The following is a 22,136-nucleotide window of genomic DNA, read 5'->3' on the forward strand; positions in this document are numbered from 1 at the left end:
CAAGAAATTGCCAAGAAACTGAAGATCTTGTACAACCCTGTGTACTAATCCCTTCACAGAAGAGCGAAAACTGTCTCTAACCAGAATAGAAAGAGGAGTGGGAGGCCCCGGTGCACAACTGAGCAAGAGAACAAGTACATTAGAGTGTCTAGTTTGAGAAACAGACGCCTCACAAGTCCTCAACTGGCAGCTTCATTAAATAGTACCCGCAAAACACCAGTCTCATCGTCAACAGTGAAGAGGCCGACTCTGGGATGCTGGCCTTCTAGGCAGTCCAGTGTCTGTGTTATTTTTCCCATCTTAATCTTTTCTTTTTATTGGCCAGTCTGAGATATGGCTTTTTCTTTGCAACTCTGCTTAGATGGCCAGCATCGCGGAGTCGACTCTTCACTGCTAACACAACGTGCAATTGGAACACAGGAGTGATGGTTGCTGATAATTGGCCTCTGTACGCCTATGTAGATATTCCATTAAAAATCAGCCGTTTCCAGCTACAATAGTCATTTACAACATTAACAATGTCTACACTGTATTTCTGATCAATTTGATGTTATTTTATTGGACACAATTTTTTGCTTTTGTTTCAAAAACAAGGACATTTCTAAGTGACCCCACACTTTTGAACGGTAGAGTTACAGGTTGACTACACCGCTCGCGTCGCGTGCGCGAGCGTTGCAAAATAAATTTAGAAATCTATATTATTCAATCATTGCACCCACACTGCTTGCGCGTGCCAACGACTGTCTGCGTTGCCAAGGGCTAAAATAGAAGTCAGTTCTATTTGTGACACAGATCGCGCTGCAAGTCCTGCCTCTCCCATCTCCTCATTGGTTTATAGAAGCAGGTACCCACGTGCCATCTCCTCATTGGTTATACCCACATAGGTGACTGAAAGACGAACGAGGTCAGTGGCGGTAATGCACCTAATTTATGAAAGTTGCCAATCGCAATATAATGTCAAGGGACGAAAAAGCCTGGAAGGAAGAGAGATGACTAGAAACGATTCGGTTGACCGTTTTATGTGTGGATTAATTGTCGGAGTAGAGGACCTTGTGCATTTCAGGTAAAATAACAACTCGATGTTTATATCCCAGGACAAATTACCTAGCAACAACAAGCTAGCTAAATATGACAAATTAGCTATCAAGTGTAAGCTAACTAGCTAAATTGCCATACATGTTTAATGCTTTTCGATCTGTCCCCAAATTAATATAATTGGTTCAGAGTTTGTTTTGATATTTTAACCTGTGTGTCGTGATCGCGTTTGGTGTGGGGGGCCAAAATACATTTATGCACGATGGCGCACGGGCGCAGCCGGTTTGGGTTCCGTGTAAGTGAACCCCAAATCAATGTAGTTCTCATCATATTTGCGCCTCTTCTATGGTCCAACTTCCCTGTCTGTTGTTCGGTGCTTTCCCGGGTAAGGGGACAGTAGCTCGTCGGCTGCATCAGATTCACGACTGTCAGTGTCCATGCTAGCTGGGCTAACAACAAATGTAGAATTACTGATGCTAGCATTGGATGTCCTCGTGGAAGTGTAATTCCCGTGAGAGAGTAAAGTTTAATGTGATTGGATGTTAATTATTTGACTAGGCTACCAGTATTTGACATTGTGTTGTTATTTTGCTGAACACTAGATGGTTTAATTTTATTTTTGACAGTGAAACGAGGCTACTCAGGTGAGAAAAAAGCCTCACCCAAATGTATAGCCCTGTTGGAAAATATAAATGGACTGTTTGAAAATGTGAAGATTTTATTTTCTAAAGTTGTTATTTTAATTTTTTAATGTGAATCACATTTTTATTTGGCGTACACCCGACGGCATTGTGCGTACCCCTGGGGGTACTTGCCCTAGAGCACACAAAAAACGATACATACCTTGGCATAAACATCAGCGCCACAGTTAACTTCCACAAAGCTGTGAACGATCTGAGAGACAAGGCAAGAAGGGCCCTTCTATGCCATCCAAAGGAACATCAAATTTGACATAGCAATAAAAAAAACAGTAATGGAACCCATTGCCCTTTATGGTTGTGTGGTCTGGGGTCTGCTCACCAACCAATAATTCACTAAATGGGACAAACACCAAATTGAGACTCTGCATGCAGAATTCTTCGCAAATATCCTCTGTGTACAACATAAAATACAAAATAATGCATGCAGAGCAGAATTAGGCCGATACCCGTTAATGATCAAAATCCAGAAAAGAGCTGTTAAATTCAACAACCTAAAAGGAAGTGATTCCCAAACCTTCCTGGAGAAGAGTCCCCTAAGCAAGCTGGTCCTGGGACTCTTTTTACAAACACAAACAAAGCCCACAGAGCCCCAGTACAGCAACACAATTAGACCCAACCAAATCATGAGAAAACAAAAACATAATTACTTGACACATTGAAAAGAATTTACAAAAAAACTGAGCAATCTAGAATGCTTTTTGGCCCTAAACAGAGAGTACACAGTGGCAGAATACCTGACCACTATGACTGACCCAAAATTAACAAAATATTTGACTATGTGCAGACTCAGTGAGCATAGCCTTGCTATTGAGAAAGGTGGAAACGGAGCTGCACTTCCTAACTTCCTGCTCTATGTATGACCATATTTGAGACACATATTTCCCTCAGATTACACAGACCAACAAAGAATTCAAAAACGAATCCAATTTTGACAAACACCCATATCTGACCTGTTGATATAAGAAAAGGGCAACCAGTGAAGAACAAGCACCCTTGGATATACAACCCATATTTATGTTTATTTATTTTCAGTTTTTTACTTAACTATTTGGACATTGTTACAACACTGTATATAGACATAATATGACATTTGAAATGTCTTCATTCTTTTGGAAGTTTAGTGAGTAATGTTTACTGTAAATTTTTTATTGTTTATTTCACTTTTGTTTATTATCTATTTCACTCTCTTTGGTAATGTAAACATATGTTTCCCATGCCAATAAAGCGCCTTGAATTAAATTGAGAGAGAGAGCGATAGAGAGAGAGAGAGAACTCTGTAGTGTCTGCCAGTCTAGCCTAGCTGTGTACAATCAGGACAGTCTCTGCGTCAGGTCTTTGTTGGTGTAGCCAGTCATCTCTAGGGGATATTGGCCAAGGTAATGAAATGCTCATTACTGATTCAACTGGAAATACAGGGATACTTTTACACCCCCGCCCCCCTCCAGCCCCACTCAAGGTCACATCACATTAGTGGGTAAATGTTGGTGTACAGTATATGTGTGTGTGTGTGTGTGTGGGTGTGTGTGTGTGTGTGTATGTGCGTGCATTTTTTCTGTTCTCCTGTGGTACAGCCTCAACTATGTATACTGAACAAAAATATAAACGCAACATGCAACAATTTCAAAGATTTCACTGCGTTACGGTCCTTATAAGGAAATCAGTCAATTGAAATACATTTATTAGGCCCTAATCTATGGATTTCACATGACAGGGAATAGAGATAAGCATCTGTTGGTCACAGATACCTTAAAAAAGGAAGGGCGTGGATCAGAAAACCAGTCTGTATCTGGTGTGACCACCATTTGCCTCATGCAGCGTGACACATATCCTTTGCATAGAGTTGATTAGGCTGTTGATTGTGGCCTGTGGAATGTTGTCCCACTCCTCTTCAATGGCTGTGCAAAGTTGCTGTATATTGGAGGAAACTGGAACACGCTTTCGTACATGTCGATCCAGAGCATCCCAAACATGCTCAATGGGTGACATTTCGCCACGGTATCTCTCTGTGCATTCAAATTGCCATTGATAAATGCAATTGTGTTTTTTGCCTGTAGCTTATGCCTGCCCATACCATAACCGCACCGCCACCATGTGGCACTTTGTTGATAACATTGACATCAGCAAACCGCTCGCCCACACGTTGCCATACACGTGGTCTGCGGTTAGATGTACGGTCAAAATCTCTAAAACGACGTTGGAGGCTGCTTATGGTAGAGAAATCAACATTCAATTCTCTGGCAATAGCTCTGGTGGACATTCCTGCAGTCAGCATGTCAAATGCACGCACATTTTAGAGTGGCCTTTCATTGTCCCCAGCACAAGGTGCAACTGTGTAATGATCATGCTGTTTAATCAGCTTCTTGATATGCCACACCTGTCAGGTGGATGGATTATCTTGGCAAAGGAGAAATGCTCACTAACACAGATGTAAGCAAATTTGTGCACAAAACTTTAGAGAAATACACTTTTTGTGTATATGGATCATTTCTGGGATCTTTTATTTCAGCTCATGAAACATGGGACCAACACTTTACATGTAGAGGATGTAATGAGAGAATCTCTAGGACTGTACACTATGTGCAATCTGAGTGTTAGTACGGCATCCAAGAATCTCAGGAATGCCATATCTGAATGTTCCATGTGTTGAGTGCTTGACAAGTTATGTCTGTCTATGTCTAACAAGTCTATGGAAAACCCCTTGCTTCTCTCACTGTGTCTTTCATCCCTTCACAGTCCACACCTCAATCCACCCTCCTCATATACTGTATCTATTAGCAGTCTTAGACAGACACAGCACAAAGGAGGCTGCGGTACCAGACAGGTCTCTGGCAGGAGCTCAGACCACTGTTTGCATGTCACACAGTGAAACCCCAGCCCATATCTTATTTCCTGGTATGTGTACGTACTGTAAGGATAATTATAAGACTGGAGTTTTCCTGGTTTTCCACATCAAAGGGGCGCATCAGCATGGTAAACTATAATTAAGGTGACCTCCCCTCAGCCATTCTGAATCCTGACTGAGTTCTGCCCCTGACATGCTGCATCCCCTGTTTGTTGTCACAGGACATCTTCCAGACATACCTGCATGCAGTCACACAGCACAGTGCTGAGTGAATTCTCCCACTAGCTGTCACTAAAGGTGAGAAAATGAGCCGTCCTTAGGCTCTTGATATGGGGATGATTGACAGAGCAGACATTAGGGTTGGAAGGTGGAGGGTGTGGGCTGTAGTAGTCATCTGACGGCATGTGAGCTCATTTGTTAGTTTCCGCTCTTCCTCCCCCTCTCGATCTCTCTCGTCCTCAATCTCTGTCCAGCTCCATCTGTCTTCTCGGTCCCTTTCTCACTTCCTGTTTTCCTCCTTCTCTTCCTCTTTAAATGCATGGTTACAGTTTGCAACTTTGACCATTGGTCAGGCACTGTCACTTCATGGTCCAGACTTCTTACACAGTATGTACCTTTTCCCATTCTCAGTTCCCCATTTCTGATCTCACTTCTTAATAATGTCCCACCCACAGACGGAACGTTGTCTTGTGTTCCGAGCGCCATGGTGGCTGTGGCCTTGGTATAGCGTGACAGTGAAGCATGATGCACTCTCTCAGATGGTTAAGAGTGGCACACACACTACGTCTTTCCTTTGTCTTAACGGCATCAAAGGATGTTCAACATTCCTGCCCTGCCAAAGCCGTTGTTTTTGGGAAAACAGATGCACAATGCAGTATTGTGTTCACCTGTTTACCATACTTAGGATTCTTGCTTTGTCAAAGAGCTGTGTGTTACACGACTGTTACTGTATCCACTGAAGGGCAGTCCATATGAAACGGGACACCACCTGATTATAATACTGTAAAATATACACTGAGTGTACAAAACATTAGGAACACCTTCCTAATATTGAGTTGCACCCCCTTTTGCCCTCAGAACAGCCTCAATTTGGCAGGGCATGGACTCTACAAGGTGCCAAAAGCATTCCATAGGGATGCTGGCCCATGTTGACTCCAATGCTTCCCACAGTTGTGTCAAGTTGTCTGGATGTCCTTTGGATGGTGGACCATTCTTGATACACACAGGAAACAGTTGAGTGTGAAAAACCCAGCAGCGTTATAGTTCTTGACACACTCAAACCGTTGCGCCTGGCACCTACTACCACACCCCGTTCAAATGCACTTAAATCTTTTGTCTTGCCCATTCACCCTCTGAATGGCACACATACACAATCCATGTCTCAGTTGTCTCAAGGCTTAAAATCATTCTTTAACCTGTCTCTTCCCCTTCATCTACGCTGATTGTAGTGGATTTAACAAGTGACATGAAGGGATCAGAGCTTTCACCTGTATCACCTGGTCAGTCTATGTCATGGAAAGAGCACAGTGTATTTCCATTCAGCCAGAGACCATGAGGAATGGCCTGCAGGTATGACAGGAGCTCAGCAGTCAGGAGAATATTGTGACAAACAGAAACCCTGATGTAGAGTGGTGTTCCTCCTTTCATCAACATGTCTATGTGAGAGATGAACCGACGCGCTCTGCTGAAGCCAGGCAGAGAGGCAGGTAGGGAGAGACGGAGGGAGGCAGGCAGACAGGGAGGGAGGCAGACAGGGAGGGAGGGAGGCCGGCAGGGAGGGAGGGAAGAGGCACACAGGGAGGCAGCCATCTGCAGCTGGCCCTGAGATCTCCTTCATATTTCACCCTGTCTGGTTCCCCTCGCTGGGCGAATTCCTCTGGGTTGTCACGGCGATGTCTCCCGGCTGGGTGATTTATTTCCCGTCACTATGCTCGAGGGCCATCGGAGGACCCCATAGCAAACCCCTCGCATACCCCCCCCACTGCCACCATGACCAAGCTGAAAGCAGGCAGAGCTGAGGGACTCACTATCCTCAGACCAGATCTGTAGGAGCTTACGTCTCTATCAGACATGCAGTCTGGCCACCATACTGGATGCAAACATCAAACCTGACAGTGTCCCTGACTGTGTCTCACTACTACCACTTCACAATGTAGTGGAGCAGCCTGTTGTAGTAACTGGGCCATACTCATTCCTACAGTATACTCTGTAATTACACACATTAACATCAAATATTCATAGCATGTCACATTCACATATGTATAAACACACTCATTTACACTTCACATATAAAGCCACATCTCAGTCACTGTATATACTTGCACATAGACACAGACGTGGCCACGTAGGCAGACGATTTTAGAGTAATTACGGATATTATCCCTATGGAGCTTGGTACTGAAGATTCCTGGAAATGGCAACGTCACACAAACATACACACATGCAAAAACACACACACACACACACCGACACATTAACCTCTTCCTGAGAAAAGGTAAAAAGGCTCCATTAGCATGGGGACTCTCTCTGGGTGTTGCTCATCACTCACCAAAGGGCCGTGTGTCTCCACTCTATCAACAGTGGCATGTTCTGAGGCTGTTGCTAGGAGACAGCAGTGCTGCAGGGCATGTAAACTGGGTAGGCACAAGGCTTAGTGCCCCGTTACCACCAGCTCTACTGCTCTACCACTATCCTCTGTCATGTCCTCCTCCCTAAACCCTCTCAATTACCGCTGACCTCTAAACGCGCACACACACACGCACGCACACACAGAGTGGTGTGTTTGTGCTGCTAGTCCCAGTGCCCCAGATTGAATGAGAATGAGCCTGACTCTCCAGAGAATAGAAGTTTCCTCACAGCTAGTGACTGCGATAGTATGAAATCCAGGACAGATGCAGAGAGACAGTAAACATTCTGGCGCTATTAAATCATCTGTTGTGGACTCACACTGATTTTCTCATGCACAGATTCACATTCACCAGTACATCTGTAAACATCCTGACAAACACATTGGGATGCTCACATCCTGGCAACACAGTCGATATAGTCAATAGGCCTATGGGGGGGGGGGGGGGGGGGGGGGTTAGTTCATCTCCGATATTAATCTGTTTCTTTTTATAGTGAGCATAAACAGCTCACCTCATTGCGTTGGGAGATAAAGTGCTCCTTTGTCTATTGTACTGTGAGCACAATGGCCATTGTAACTGGGGAATTGAGTTTCAGGCTCAGTAGGTGTGTCTGTTTCTCCCCTCGGCCTGTACTGTCTTAATCCACTAATATAGCTCAGCCAACACTCCTGGGAGCAGGGAGAGGTTTTGTCAGGGAGTGAAATGCATGCCAGCAGACACCAGCACAGGCGCGCACACAGATGGGTGGGAGGGCAGGCACGCACAGACAGACAGGCACGCATGGACACATTCTCTCTCTCTGCCTCTCCCTCGCTCCTCTTTCACTGTCTCGCTACTCTTTCTCTCTCACATACACACACACATACAAACACACACGCATAGTGGCATTGAGCAAGAGAGGAGAACCTGGAGTGTGTTTTCCAGACATCTGCTGTGTATCTGCTGGAAACACGTAACAACTCTCCCTGAGGACAAACCAAGCCAGCCAGCTCCTACTGAGTGCCTCGCCTGGACAAGGAGATAAACTATCTACACATTGAAGAAAACTTACCTCATGCTCGCACGCACATGTGTGTGTGTCTGTACACTCCCCTCTGTATTTATTTGGACAGTGAAGCTAAAATGTTTTAATTTCTCTCTAAACTCCAGCATTTTGGATTTGAGATAAAACAAATTATATGAGGTGACAACAGAATGTCACCTTTTATTGGATGGTATTTTCATACATATCTGTTTTACCTTTAAGAAATGAAATCACTTTATGTATCCAGTCCCCCCATTTGAAGAAGTCATAAGTATTTGGACAAATTCACTTATAGTGTATTACCAATAACGGGAGGTTGGCATGTTTTGGGCGGTATGATCTTTGTGCCTCTAACTTTCTCACTCATCATTATTCATGATTAATTCATGATTATCCATAATAATGGTAGCGTTAATGTGGAAGTGTTAAACATATTCTATTCTTATTTACAATAAAAGTGACTTCAAAATGACACAAAACATTATTCACCTTTCTGTTCTTATTGGGCAAAATAAATCTGAAACACATCCAAACCAAATTGCAAATGCATCCAACAAGTTTGTAGGGTCACAAGCTTGATGTAGTCATTGTCTGTTAGGAATATGGGACCAAATACTACAAGTTTTACTACTACACTACAGGTTAATTAGTCCAAATATTTATGACCTTCAAATGGGAGGACTAAATATATAAAGTGCATTCATTTCTAAACGGTAATACAGATACTGTATGAAAATATCCTCAAATAAAAGTTGAAATTCTGTACCGTCCTCTCATGAAACATTTGATCTCAAATCCAAAATGCCGGATAAAGAAATAACATTTATTTTTTAGCTTAACTGTCCAAATAAATACGGAGGGGAGTTAATGACAGTGTGGACGGCCATCTGACCAAAAGCAGTAGGCATATGCAAATGTTTATCTAATTACTATGTATGTATGTGTGTTCTTGCTTACTATACATACACACACAGGAGCTTGTGTGTCTGTGAATCTGTGTTTAATTCATCCTATGAGGCCATCAGCTGTTAGTGATGTCAGGTTTATGTTGTTACCTGCCATGACATTCACTACATACCGCTATCATTCTCCCTCCTGTCTCAGTGATTTACTCACCCCAGCTTGTTATTGATTCATAGCTGAGCCTCCCCAGCTCTCTGGGGTGAAAAACCCACAGAACGGATGAAACCCAGTTAAGTCAAATCAAATGAAACTTTATTTCTCACATGCGCAGAATACAACAAGTGTAGACCACCGTGAAATGCTTAATTACAAGACCTTAACTAACAGTGCAGTTCAAGAAGTGTAAAGAAAATATTTACCAAATAAAGTAAAAAATTATAAAAAGTAACACAATAAAATAACAATAACGAGGCTATATACAGGAGGTACCGGTACCGAGTCAATGTGCGTGGGTACAGGTTAGTCGAAGTAATTTGTACATGTAGGTACAGTTGAAGTCAGAAGTTTACATACACCTAGCCAAATACATTTGAACTCAGTTTTTCACAATTCCTGACATTTAATTCTAGTAAAAATTCCCTGTCTTAGGTCATTTAGGATCACCACTTTATTTTAAGAATGTGAAATATCAGAATAATAGTAGAGAAAATGTATTATTTCAAATCAAATCAAATTGTATTTGTCACATACACATGGTTAGCAGATGTTAATGCGAGTGTAGCGAAATGCTTGTGCTTCTAGTTCCGACAATGCAGTAATAACCAACGAGTAATCTAACCTAACAATTTCACAACAGCTACCTTATACACACAAGTGTAAAGGGATGAAGAATATGTACATAAAGATATATGAATGAGTGATGGTACAGAACGGCATAGGCAAGATGCAGTAGATGGTAGCGAGTACAGTATATACATATGAGATGAGTAATGTACGGTATGTAAACATTATATTAAGTGGCATTGTTTAAAGTGGCTAGTGATACATGTATTACATAAAGATGGCAAGATGCAGTAGGTGGTATAGAGTACAGTATATACATATGAGATGCGTAATGTAGGGTATGTAAACATTATATTAAGTGCCATTGTTTAAAGTGGCTAGTGATATTCTTTTTTTTACATGTATGGCAGCAGCCACTCAATGTTAGTGGTGGCTGTTTAACAGTCTGATGGCCTTGAGATAGAAGCTGTTTTTCAGTCTCTCGGTCCCTGCTTTGATGTACCTGTACTGACCTCGCCGTCTGGATGATAGCGGGGTGACCAGGCAGTGGCTCGGGTGGTTGTTGTCCTTGATGCTCTTTATGGCCTTCATGTGACATCGGGTGGTGTTGGTGTCCTGGAGGGCAGGTAGTTTGCCCCCGGTGATGCGTTGTGCAGACCGAACTACCCTCTGGAGAGCCTTACGGTTGTGGGCGGAGCAGTTGCCGGACCAGGCAGTGATACAGCCCGACAGGATGCTCTCGATTGTGCATCTCTAAAAGTTTGTGAGTGCTTTTGGTGACAAGCCGAATTTCTTCAGCCTCCTGAGGTTGAAGAGGCGCTGCTGCGCCTTCACCACACTGTCTGTGTGGGTGGACCAATTCAGTTTGTCTGTGATGTGTACGCCGAGGAACTTAAAACTTTTTACCCTCTCCACTACTGTCCCGTCGATGTGGATAGGGGGGTTCTCCCTCTGCTGTTTCCTGAAGTCCACGATCATTTCCTTTGTTTTGTTGATGTTGAGTGTGAGGTTATTTTCCTGACACCACACTCCGAGGGCCCTCACCTCCTCCCTGTAGGCCGTCTCGTCGTTGTTGGTAATCAAGCCTACCACTGTAGTGTCGTCTGCAAACTTGATGATTGAGTTGGATGCGTGCATGGCCACACAGTCGTGGGTGAATAGGGAGTACAGGAGAGGGCTCAGAACGCACCCTTGTGGGGCCCCGGTGTTGAGGATCAGCGGGGTGGAGATGTTGTTACCTACCCTCACCACCTGGGAGCGGCCCGTCAGGAAGTCCAGTTGCACAGGGCAGAGTCGAGACCCAGGGTCTCGAGCTTGTTGACGAGTTTGGAGGGTAGTATGAAGTTAAATGCTGAGCTGTAGTCGATGAACAGCATTCTCACATAGGTATTCCTATTTTATGTCTTTCATCACATTCCCAGTGGGTCAGAAGTTTACATACACTTAATTAGTATTTGGTAGCATTGCCTTTAAATTGTTTAACTTGGGTCAAACGTTTTGGGTAGCCTTCCACAAGCTTCCCACAATAAGTTGGGTGAATTTTGGCCCATTCCTCCTGACAGAGCTTGTGTAACTGAGTCAGGTTTGTAGGCCTCCTTGCTCGCACACACTTTTTCAGTTCTGCCAACACATTTTCTATAGGATTGAGGTCAGGGCTTTGTGATGGCCACTCCAATACCTTGACTTTGTTGTCCTTAAGCCATTTTGCCACAACTTTGGAAGTATGCTTGGGGTCATTGTTCATTTGGAAGACCCATTTGCGACCAAGCTTTAACTTCCTGACTGATGTATTGAGATGTTGCTTCAATATATCCACATCATTTTCCATCCTCATGATGCCATCTATTTTTGAAGTGCACCAGTCCCTCCTGCAGTCCCTCCCCGTGCTTCACGGTTGGGATGGTGTTCTTCGGCTTCCAAAAAGTATGATCTTTGTCCCCATGTGCAATTGCAAACCGTAGTCTGTTTTTTTTATGGCGGTTTTGGAGCAGTGGCTTCTTCCTTGCTGAGCGGCCTTTCAGGTTATGTCGATATAGGACTCGTTTTACTGTGGATATAGATACTTTTTTACCTGTTTCCTTCAGCATCTTCACAAGGTCCTTTGCTGTTGTTCTGGGATTGATTTGCACTTTTCGCACTAAAGTACGTTCATCTCTAGGAGACAAAACACGCCTCCTTCCTGAGCGGTATGACGGCTGCGTGATCCCATGGTGTTTATACTTGCGTACTATTGTTTGTACAGATGAACGTGGTACCTTCAGGCGTTTGGAAATTGCTCCCAAGGATGAACCAAACTTGTGGAGGTCTACAATTTTTTTTCTGAGGTCTTGGCTGATTTCTTTTGATTTTCCCATGATGTCAAGCAAAGAGGCACTGAATTTGAAGGTTGACCTTGAAATACATGCACAGGTACACCTCCAATTGACTCAAATTATGTCAATTAGCCTATCAGAAGCTTCTAAAGCCATTACATCATTTTCTGGAATTTTCCAAGCTGTTTAAAGGCACAGTCAACTTAGTGTAACTTCTGACCCGCTGGAATTGTGATACAGTGAATTATAAGTTAAATAATGTGTCTATCAACAATTGTTGGAAAAATTACTTGTGTCATGCACAAAGTAGATGTCCTAACCGACTTGCCAAAACTATAGTTTGTTAACAAGAAGTTTGTGGAGTGGTTGAAAAACGGGTTTTAATGACTCCAACCTAAGTGTATGTAAACTTCCGACTTCAACTGTAGGTGTGAAGTGACTGCATAGATAATAAACAGCGAGTAGCAGCAGTGTACAAAAATCAAATGGAGGGGGGGAGGGTGACAATATAAATAGTCCAGTGGACATTTGATTAATTGTTCAGCAGTCTAATGGATTGGGGGTAGAAGCTGTTAACCTGTCTGGCTCTGAAGATATTCAAAAGATATTTTTTAAAATATTTAACTTTCACACATTAACAAGTCCAATACAGCAAATGAAAGATACACATCTTGTGAATCCAGTCAACATGTCCGATTTTTAAAATGTTTTACAGCGAAAACACCACATATATTTATGTTAGCTCACCACCAAATACAAAAAAGGACAGACATTTTTCACAGCACAGGTAGCATGCACAAAGCCAATGTAACTAACCAAGATCCAACCAAACTAACCAAGAAACAACTTCATCAGATGACAGTCTTATAACATGTTATACAATAAATCTATGTTTTGTTCGAAAAATGTGCATATTTGAGGTATAAATCAGTTTTACATTGCAGCTACCATCACAGCTACTGTCACAAATAGGACCGAAGCAGCCAGAGTAATTACAGACACCAACGTCAAATACCTAAATACTCATCATAAAACATTTCTGAAAAATCGATGGTGTACAGCAAATTAAAGACAAACATCTTGTGAATCCAGCCAATATTTCCGATTTTTTAAGTGTTTTACAGCGAAAACACAATATAGCATTATATTAGCTTACTACAATAGCCTACCACACTACCACATTCATTCATCAAGGCACGTTAGCGATAGCAATAGGCACGTTAGCGATAGCGAATAAACCAGCAAAAGATATATAATTTTTGACTAGCCTTGATAAGCTTCATCAGATGACAGTCCTATAACATCAGGTTATACATACACTTATGTTTTGTTCGAAAATGTGCATATTTAGAGCTGAAATCAGTGGTTATACATTGTGCTAACGCATCTTTTTCCCACAACGTCCGGATATTTTTCTGACACTTTTTCTGACACACATATTCTGACCAAATAACTATTCATAAACATAACTAAAAAATACATGTTGTATAGGAAATGATAGATACACTAGTTCTTAATGCAATCGCCGTGTTAGAATTCTAAAAATAACTTCATTACGATATGCAGTTTACGTTATGGCGAGAGCGTGCCCAAAACCTGGCCGCAAACTACTAGTTCACATGTACGACAGATATATGAAATAACATCATAAAATGGGTCCTACTTTTGCTGATCTTCCATCAGAATGTTGTACAAGGGGTCCTTTGTCCAGAACAATCGTTGTTTGGTTTTAGAACGGCCTTTTTCCCTCTCGATTTAGCAAGCACACTTGCCAAGTGGCGCGAATCTCTCCATCGTCAACAAACTCAGAGAACGGAACACGGCAAAACTCCCGAAAAAATTTCAATAATCTGATTAAACTATATTGAAAAAACATACTTTACGATGATATTGTCACATGTATCAAATAAAATCAAAGCCGGAGATATTAGTCGTCCATAACGACAGCTTATCAGAAGGCAAATCCAGGTCCCTTCTCGCGCTCTCCAGAAAACAGGAAACTGGTGACACGTCATGCCAAGAGCTATTATTCGACTCCAGATCAAGTTACACACTCAATTTCTTCTCTCACTGCTTGTCGACATCTAGTGGAAGACGTATGAAGTGCATCTAAACTAATAAATATCAAGGACTTTAATAGCCAGGCCCTAGAACAGTGCATCGATTTCAGATTTTCCACTTCCTGCCAGGAAGTTTGCTGCAAAAGGAGTTCTGTTTTACTCACAGATATAATTCAAACGGTTTTAGAAACTAGAGAGTGTTTTCTATCCAATAGTAATAATAATATGCATATTGTACGAGCAAGAATTGAGTACGAGGCCGTTTAAATTGGGCACGATTTTCCCCCAAAGTGAAAACAGCGCCCTCTGTCCTCAACAGGTTAAGGAGCCGTTTGGTCCTAGACGCAACGGTACTGCTTGCCATGCGGTAGCAGAGAAAACAGTATATGACTTGGGTGACTGGAGTCTGACAATTTTATGGGCTTTCCTCTGACACCGCCTATTATATAGGTCCTGGATGGCAGGAAGCTTGGCCCCATTGATGTACTGAGCCGTATGCATTACCCTCTGTAGCGGTGATACAACCGGTCAGGATTCTCTCGATGGTGCAGCTGTAAAACTTTTTGAGGATCTGGGGACCCATGCCAAATCTTTTCAGTCTCTTGAAGGGAAAAAGGTGTTGTCATGCTTCACGACTGTCTTGGTGTGTGATAGTTTGTTGGTGATGTGGACATCAAGGAACGTGAAACTCTCGACCCGCTCAACTACAGCTCTGTCGATGTTAATGGGGGCCTGTTCGGCCCGCCTTTTCCTGTATTCCACTATCAGCTCCTTTGTCTTGTTCACATTGAGGGTGAGGTTGTTGTCCTGGCACCACACTGCCAGGTGTCTGACCACCTCCCTATAGGCTGTCTCCTTGTTGTAGGTTATCTAGCCTACCACTGTTGTGTCGTCAGCACACTTAATGATGCTGTTGGAGTCGTGTTTGGCCATACAGTCGTGGGTGAACAGAGAGTACAGGAGGGGACTAAGTACACACCCTTGAGGGGTCCCAGTGTTGAGGATCAGCGTGGCAGACGTGTTGTTGCCTATCCTTGGGGGCGGCCCGTCAGGAAGTCCAGGATCCAGTTTCAGAGGGAGGTGTTCAGTCCCTTGGTCCTTTGCATAGTGATGCACTTCGTGGGCACTATGGTGTTAAATGCTGAGCTGTAGTCAATGAACAGCATTCTCATATATATGTTGATTTTGTACAGGTGGGAAAGGGCAGTGTGGAGTGCGATTGAGATTGCGTCATCTGTGGATCTGTTGGGGCGGTATGCGAATTGGAGTGGGTCTAGGGTATCCGGGAGGATGCTGTTGATGTGAGCTATGACCAGCCTTTCAAAGCACTTCATGGCTACTGACGTGAGTGCTACGGGGCGGTAATCATTTAGGCAGGTTACCTTCGCTTTCTTGGGCACAGGGACTATAGTTGTCTGCTTGAAATATGTAGGTATTGCAGACTCGGTCAGGGAGAGGTTGAAAATGTCAGTGAAGACACTTGCCAGTTGGTCCGCACATGCTTTGAGTACACGTCCTGGTAATCCGTCTGGCCCTGTGGCTTTGTGAATGTTAACCTGTTTAAAGGTCTTGCTCAAATCGGCTACCGAGAGCGTTCTCGTGCATGCTTCAGTGTTGCTTGCCTCGAAGTGAGCATAAAAGGCTGGCTTCCGGGTTAAGCGGCATTGTGTCTTGAAGCAGTGTTACTCGGCTGGGTTGTGTTTTGGAGGACGTACGTCTCTCGATCTTCTCTCAAGAGTCCGTACAGGAGTTTCAGCGATGGGACAAGACTATAACTACCAGTTGTATACCATGAAATTGGGGAGAAAATAAATAAATAAATAATAAACAACAAAACAATCCATGGCTTCTGGTTGAGATATGTACATTCTGTCACTGTGGGGATGACGTCGTAGATGCACTTATTGATGAAGCCGATGACTGAGGTGGTATACTCCTCAATGCCCTTGGATGAATTCCGGAACATATTCCAGTCTGTGCTAGCAAAACTGTCCTGTACATCCGCGTCATCTGACTACTTCCGTATTGAGCGAGTCACTGGTACTTCCTGCTTTAGTTTTTGCTTGTAAGAAGGGCTCAGAAGGATAGAATTATGGTCAGATTTGCCAATTGGAGGGCGGAGGTGTCACGCCCTGACCTTAGAGAGCCTTGTTTATTCTCTATTTGGTTAGGTCAGGGTGTGACTTGGGTGAGCAAATCTATGTTTCTATTTCTTTGTTGGCCTAGTATGGTTCCCAATCAGAGGCAGCTGTTTCTCGTTGTCTCTGATTGGGGATCATACTTAGGCAGCCTGTTTTCCACCTGAGTTTGTGGGATCTTGTTTTTGCATAGTTGCTGTCTAGCCCTGCAGAACGTTACGTTCGGTTTTGTATTTTGTTGTTTTGTCGGAGTTCAGTATTAAAAATCATGAACACTTTCCACGCTGCGCTTTGGTCTCATTCATCTAACGACGGACGTGACAGAAGATATCCCCACAAACAGACCAAGCAGCGTGGTCAGGAAGAGAGGACACAACGGAAACCCGAGAGGCAGCAACATTTGGGGGGGGGGGGGGGCAGATGACGTGGGCGTCGGTGCTGAGGGGTGAGTCCGAGACTGAGGAGGGATTCTTGGACCGTTTGAGCGAGGAGTGGTTGGCAGTGGAGAGGGACGAAAGAGTTTGGAGGGGTTGGAGTCTGGAGCAAGACAGTCGCTTTGAGGAGCGTGTGACCCTTCAGGCACCATGCTTTGCGGTTACACCTACTGTGTCTCCGGTACGCGTCCACAGCCCGATGCGCTCTGTGCCAGCTCCCCGCATTTGCCGTGCTAGAGTGGGCATTCAGCCAGGACGGATTGTGCCGGCTCAGCGCTCCTGGTCTCCGGTGCGTCTCTTCGGCCCAGGATATCCTGCGCCGGATCTGCGCACTGTGTCTCCGGTGCGCCTTCACAGCCCAGTGCGTCCTGTGCCAGCGCCCCGCAGTTGCCGGGCTAGGGTGAGCATCCAGCCAGGACGGGTTGTGCCAGCTCTAGGCACCAGGCCTCCAGTGCGTCTCCCCAGCCCGGTAAACCCTGTGCCAGCTCCACGCACCAGGCCTCTAGTGCGTCTCTCCAGCCCGGTGCGTCCTGTGCCAGCTCTATGCACCCGGCCTCCAGTGATGATCCATGGCACGAAGCCTCCAGTGATGATCCATGGCCCGAAGCCTCCAGTGATAATCCATTGCCCGGAGCCTGCAGTGATGATCCATGGCACGAAGCCTGCAGTGATGATCCATGGCACAAAGCCTCCAGTGATGATCCATGGCCCGAAGCCTCCAGGGACGGTCTGCAGTCCGGAGCCTACAGCGACGGTCTGCAGTCCAGAGCCTTCAGCGACAGTCTGCAGCCTAGAGCCTTCAGCGGGGGTTCCCAGTCCAGAGCCGCCTGCGAGGGTTCCCAGTCCGGAGCCTCCAGCGACGGTCCCCAGTCCGGAGCACCCAGCGACAGTCCCTAGTACGGAGCCCCCAGCGACGGTCCCTAGTACGGAGCCCCAGCGACGGTCCCTAGTACGGAGCCTCCAGCGACGGTCCCCAGTCCGGAGCCTCCAGCGACGGTCCCCAGTACGGAGCCTCCAGCGACGGTCCCCAGTTCGGAGCTTCAAGAGACGGTCCCCAGTCCGGAGCTTCCAGAGACGGTTCCCAGTCGGGAGTCCGCGACGACGATCTACGGTCCGGAGTCCGCGACAACGATCTACGGTCCGGAGTCCCCGGCGACGATCCCCGCACCAGATGCGCCACCAAAGTGGGGGGAGCCACAAGCGGAGCGGGGTCTGCGTCCCGCACCGGAGCCTCCACCGAGATGAGATATAGGTTTGCGGCCGGAGTCCGCACCTTTGGGCAGGGGGGGGGGGGGGGGGGGGGGGGTTTGGGGGTACTGTCACGCCCTGACCTGAGAGAGCCTTGTTTATTCTCTATTTGGTTAGGTCAGGGTGTGACTTGGGTGGGCAAATCTATGTTTCTATTTCTTCGTTGGCCTAGTATGGTTCCCAATCAGAGGCAGCTGTTTCTCGTTGTCTCTGATTGGGGATCATACTTAGGCAGCCTGTTTTCCACCTGAGTTTGTGGGATCTTGTTTTTGCATAGTTGCTGTCTAGCCCTGCAGAACGTTACGTTCGGTTTTGTATTTTGTTGTTTTGTCGGAGTTCAGTATTAAAAATCATGAACACTTTCCACGTTGCGCTTTGGTCTCATTCATCTAATGACGGACGTGACAGGGGGAGAGCTTTGTATGCATCTCTATGTGTGGAGTAAAGGTGGTCTATAGTTTTTTTCCTTTGGTTGAACATGTGACATGCTGGTAGAAAGGATGTACAACGGATTTTAAGTTATTCTGTGACAGAGTTGTTTTCACGTATTTACTGTATACATTCATGTTTTGTCTCCCTGTTTTGTGTGTGTTACCTGTCAGTAGCAATGGAGGCTCCTCAGAGGAGGAAGGGGAGGACCATCCTCCTCAGTGAATTTCATACAAATAAAAATGGGAAAACATTGAAAAAGTTACCCTTTCTAGATAGAACTATACTAAATATATTCGCATGTCACCAAATAATTTATTAAAACACACTGTTTTGCAATGAAGGTCTACAGTAGCCTCAACAGCACTCTGTAGGGTAGCACCATGGTGTAGCCGGAAGACAGCTAGCTTCTGTCCTCCTCTTGGTACGTTGACTTCAATACAAAACCTTGGAGGCTCGTTTCTCACCCCCTTCCATAGACTTACACAGTAATTATGAACACTTCCGGATGACGTCCTCCAACCTATAAGAGCTCTTGCAGCATGAACTGACATGTTGTCCACACAATCAAAGAATCAGAGAATGAATCTAGTTCTGAAAGCATAAGCTACAGTTAGCTAGCACTGCAGTGCATAAAATGTGGTGAGTAGTTGACTCAAAGACAGAGAAAGACAATAGTTTAACAGTTTTCAAATACATTTTTTCAAAAATGAAGGAGAAGCAAGAGAGAGAGAAAGAGAGAGATTTCGTTAAATGTTTTCACTTTCAGTTTCATTTCCTTAGCTAGCAAATGCAGCTGGCTAGTTTAGTTACTCAAACACCTGGCTCAAACAGAGGGATGCTATGTTAGCTAGCTGGCTATGACTATCCAACACAACACTGGAACTCTTCCAAGTCAAGGTAAGCTTTTGGTTTTATTAATTTATTTATACCGGGGCCCGCCGGTCTAACTGCTTACTGACTATAAACTGTAACGTTTCTGCATGATTGTAGCGGGTTTACTAACACATTAGTTCTATTAGCTATGTTGACTAGGTCATTACTTTAGCTAATATAGCTAATGATGTAGGCTGTGGGTATCGGTTATGACATGGTTTGGCTTGAAACGTTTTTCCGCCTGGTCACATACAGCAGATGTGTTGTTCATTGAAGTCCACAAACGAAGGGAAAACGTGAGAACAGGAGAGTGCATAGAGGCTAGAATGAATACAACGTGGCTGCTATGAAAGTGAACTGTGTTTATGCATGATCTGTGGTGTATTCATTTTGCCGATTCTGTTGAAAAACATTTCTTAAACGGAAGCAAACAAAACGGGGATAAAAATATCAGAATTTGTCCAATAGAAACTCTTGTTTGCAACTGTTGGACTAATGATTACATCCTAGATAAGCTAGATACAGGCAAGAGTCTGCAAGGCGGAATTGAATGTGTCACTGTCTGTCCATGTGTCACTGTCTGTCATCTCAAATTTCTCTCTCGACCTGTGTGCACTTACGTTGTAAACTTTCTTTAATAGGCTAGGTTGTAGCAACCTCATGATGGGTATAGGGAAATTTGAGTATCATGTAGTACCCTAAACCTATCTACATTACATTGAACTGGGTGAATGGAATATGAATGACAATCATCCAAAATGCTGTAATAGAAATAAGGCCATGCTCATGAAAAAAACACAAATATTCCTCCCTCATCATAAACGGCACTGACCGCCACTGGTCAGTAGCAAGTGCAAGGTTTTGTAGATCTCCTGGAACAGAGCTGTGTGTTTGTGTATGTGTGTGTGCGCACAAAAGCCTGTGTGTGTCTGTCTTTGTGTTTTAGGATACCTCACTCGCTCTGTCTTTATCTCTACATCTTGTCGTTCTTTCCCTCTCTACCTCTTTGTCTTGACAGCAGCAGCTCTCTCTGGTTTCTCTCTCTGTCTCCCTCTGCAGATGAGAGAGTGGACGTGGCCAGCACTCATGTTCCTTTTGGGAAGAGCCCAGCAGTCAGGGAGCCCCCATGGCACGTCCCCACTGCCCAACCCCCACCACAGGTAGCTGTGAGAGCTGCGGGTCACACCCCAACACCCCACCCAGCTATCACCATCACCCTCATCCTCCTGTCTGCCCTGGCGTTACCATGACACCCACTCTGAAACCCCCTCCGCTAATCACACCGACTGAGCACACATGAGAGGTGGGGAGCATTCACAAGAAGGAAAAGCAAGAAGAGGAGGATGAGAAAAAGGACAAGAGGAGGAGCTCGCCAGCGAACCTGTTGCTTTCCCTCAGCTGCTCCCTGATTGTTAGTGGGAGCCGGGCTGCATGGCTGTGTTTGTGCGATGTAGGATGTGTCTAATAAAATCTCTCTCTATCTCTCTCTCCCTTGCTGCCTTCTCCACTGCTGCCTTCTCCACTGCTTTTTCCTCACTGCCTCCTCCTCTCTGGTTCTCTGGACTGCCTGGTCTGTTGACCATCAGACGTGGCCAGCTACACATCCCACTGCTCTCTAGTAGGGACAACCATGGTTCTGGTGGTTCTCCTGTGGTCCTTAGATTTAGGATCAGTAAAGTTCACAAACAGTGCTGAACTGAAGAATGTAATCAGGCCCTAAAAAGACATCATCTCTCCTCACCTCTCTACACGCAACATCAACCGTCATTTTCTCTGGGGTCTCTCCATTTGTTACTTAGTTTGCATTTGATTATGCCACCTGTTAATAGTCACCGAGCATACTATACATGTTTATATGGTCCCATGTGGGACTTAGATTGTGTATTCATGTGTGTGTATTTGTTTGTGTGTGTTTATTTACCTATATTTACGTCTACATGTACAGTGTCATGAAAAAGTATTTGCCCTTTTCTGTTTTTCTCTACATTTGCATATTTTTGATATTGAATGTAATCAGATCTTCAACCAAAAGCTAATGTTAGATAAAGGGAACCTGAGTTTACAAATAACAAAAAAAATTATACTTATTTTATTTATTTAATGAACAAAGTTATGCAACACCCAATTCCCCTGTGTGAAAGGTAATTGCCCCCTTAAACTCAATAACTGGTTCTGCCACCTTTAGCTGCAATGACTGCAACCAGATGCTTCCTGTAGTTGTTGATCAGTCTCTCACATCGCTGTGGAGGAATGTTAGCCCACTTTTGCATGCAGAACTGCTTTAATGCAGCGACATTTGTGAGTTTTCAAGCATGAACTGCTCGGTTCAAGTCCTGCCACAACATCTCAATAGGGATTAGCTCTGGACTTTGACTAGGCCATTCCAAAACTTAAAATTTGTTGCATTTTATCCATTTTCATGTAGACTTGATTGTGTGTTTTTGGATCATTGTCTTACTGAATGACCCAGCTGCACTTCAGCTTCAGCTCAGACGGATGGCCTGACATTCTCCTGTAGAATTCTCTGATAGAGCAGAATTCATGGTTCCTTCTATTAAGGCATGTCGTCCAGGTCCTGAGGCAGCAAAGCATCCCCAAACTATCACACTACCACCTCTATGCTTGACCGTTGGTATGAGGTTCTAACTGTGGAATGCAGTGTTTGGTTTTTGCCAGGCATAACAGGACCCATGTCGTCCAAAAAGTTGACTAAAGTAAAAAGCA

General features: G+C 44.6%; 1 protein-coding gene across 1 annotated transcript in view; it reads left to right on the forward strand.

Annotated features, from left to right (window-relative positions):
- Nucleotides 1-21,458, forward strand: part of LOC120052500 (glypican-5-like) — a 119,540-nt gene extending 98,082 nt beyond the window's left edge. Inside the window, exon 9 of the mRNA XM_038999448.1 lies at nt 20,472-21,458. Coding sequence (XP_038855376.1) covers nt 20,472-20,662 — 191 coding nt within the window. The 3' untranslated portion in view covers nt 20,663-21,458. The remainder of the gene's footprint in view (nt 1-20,471) is intronic.
- Nucleotides 21,459-22,136: the final 678 nt, after the last annotated feature.

The sequence above is a fragment of the Salvelinus namaycush genome, chromosome 8, assembly GCF_016432855.1.
Source record: "Salvelinus namaycush isolate Seneca chromosome 8, SaNama_1.0, whole genome shotgun sequence".
NCBI lineage: Eukaryota > Metazoa > Chordata > Actinopteri > Salmoniformes > Salmonidae > Salvelinus > Salvelinus namaycush.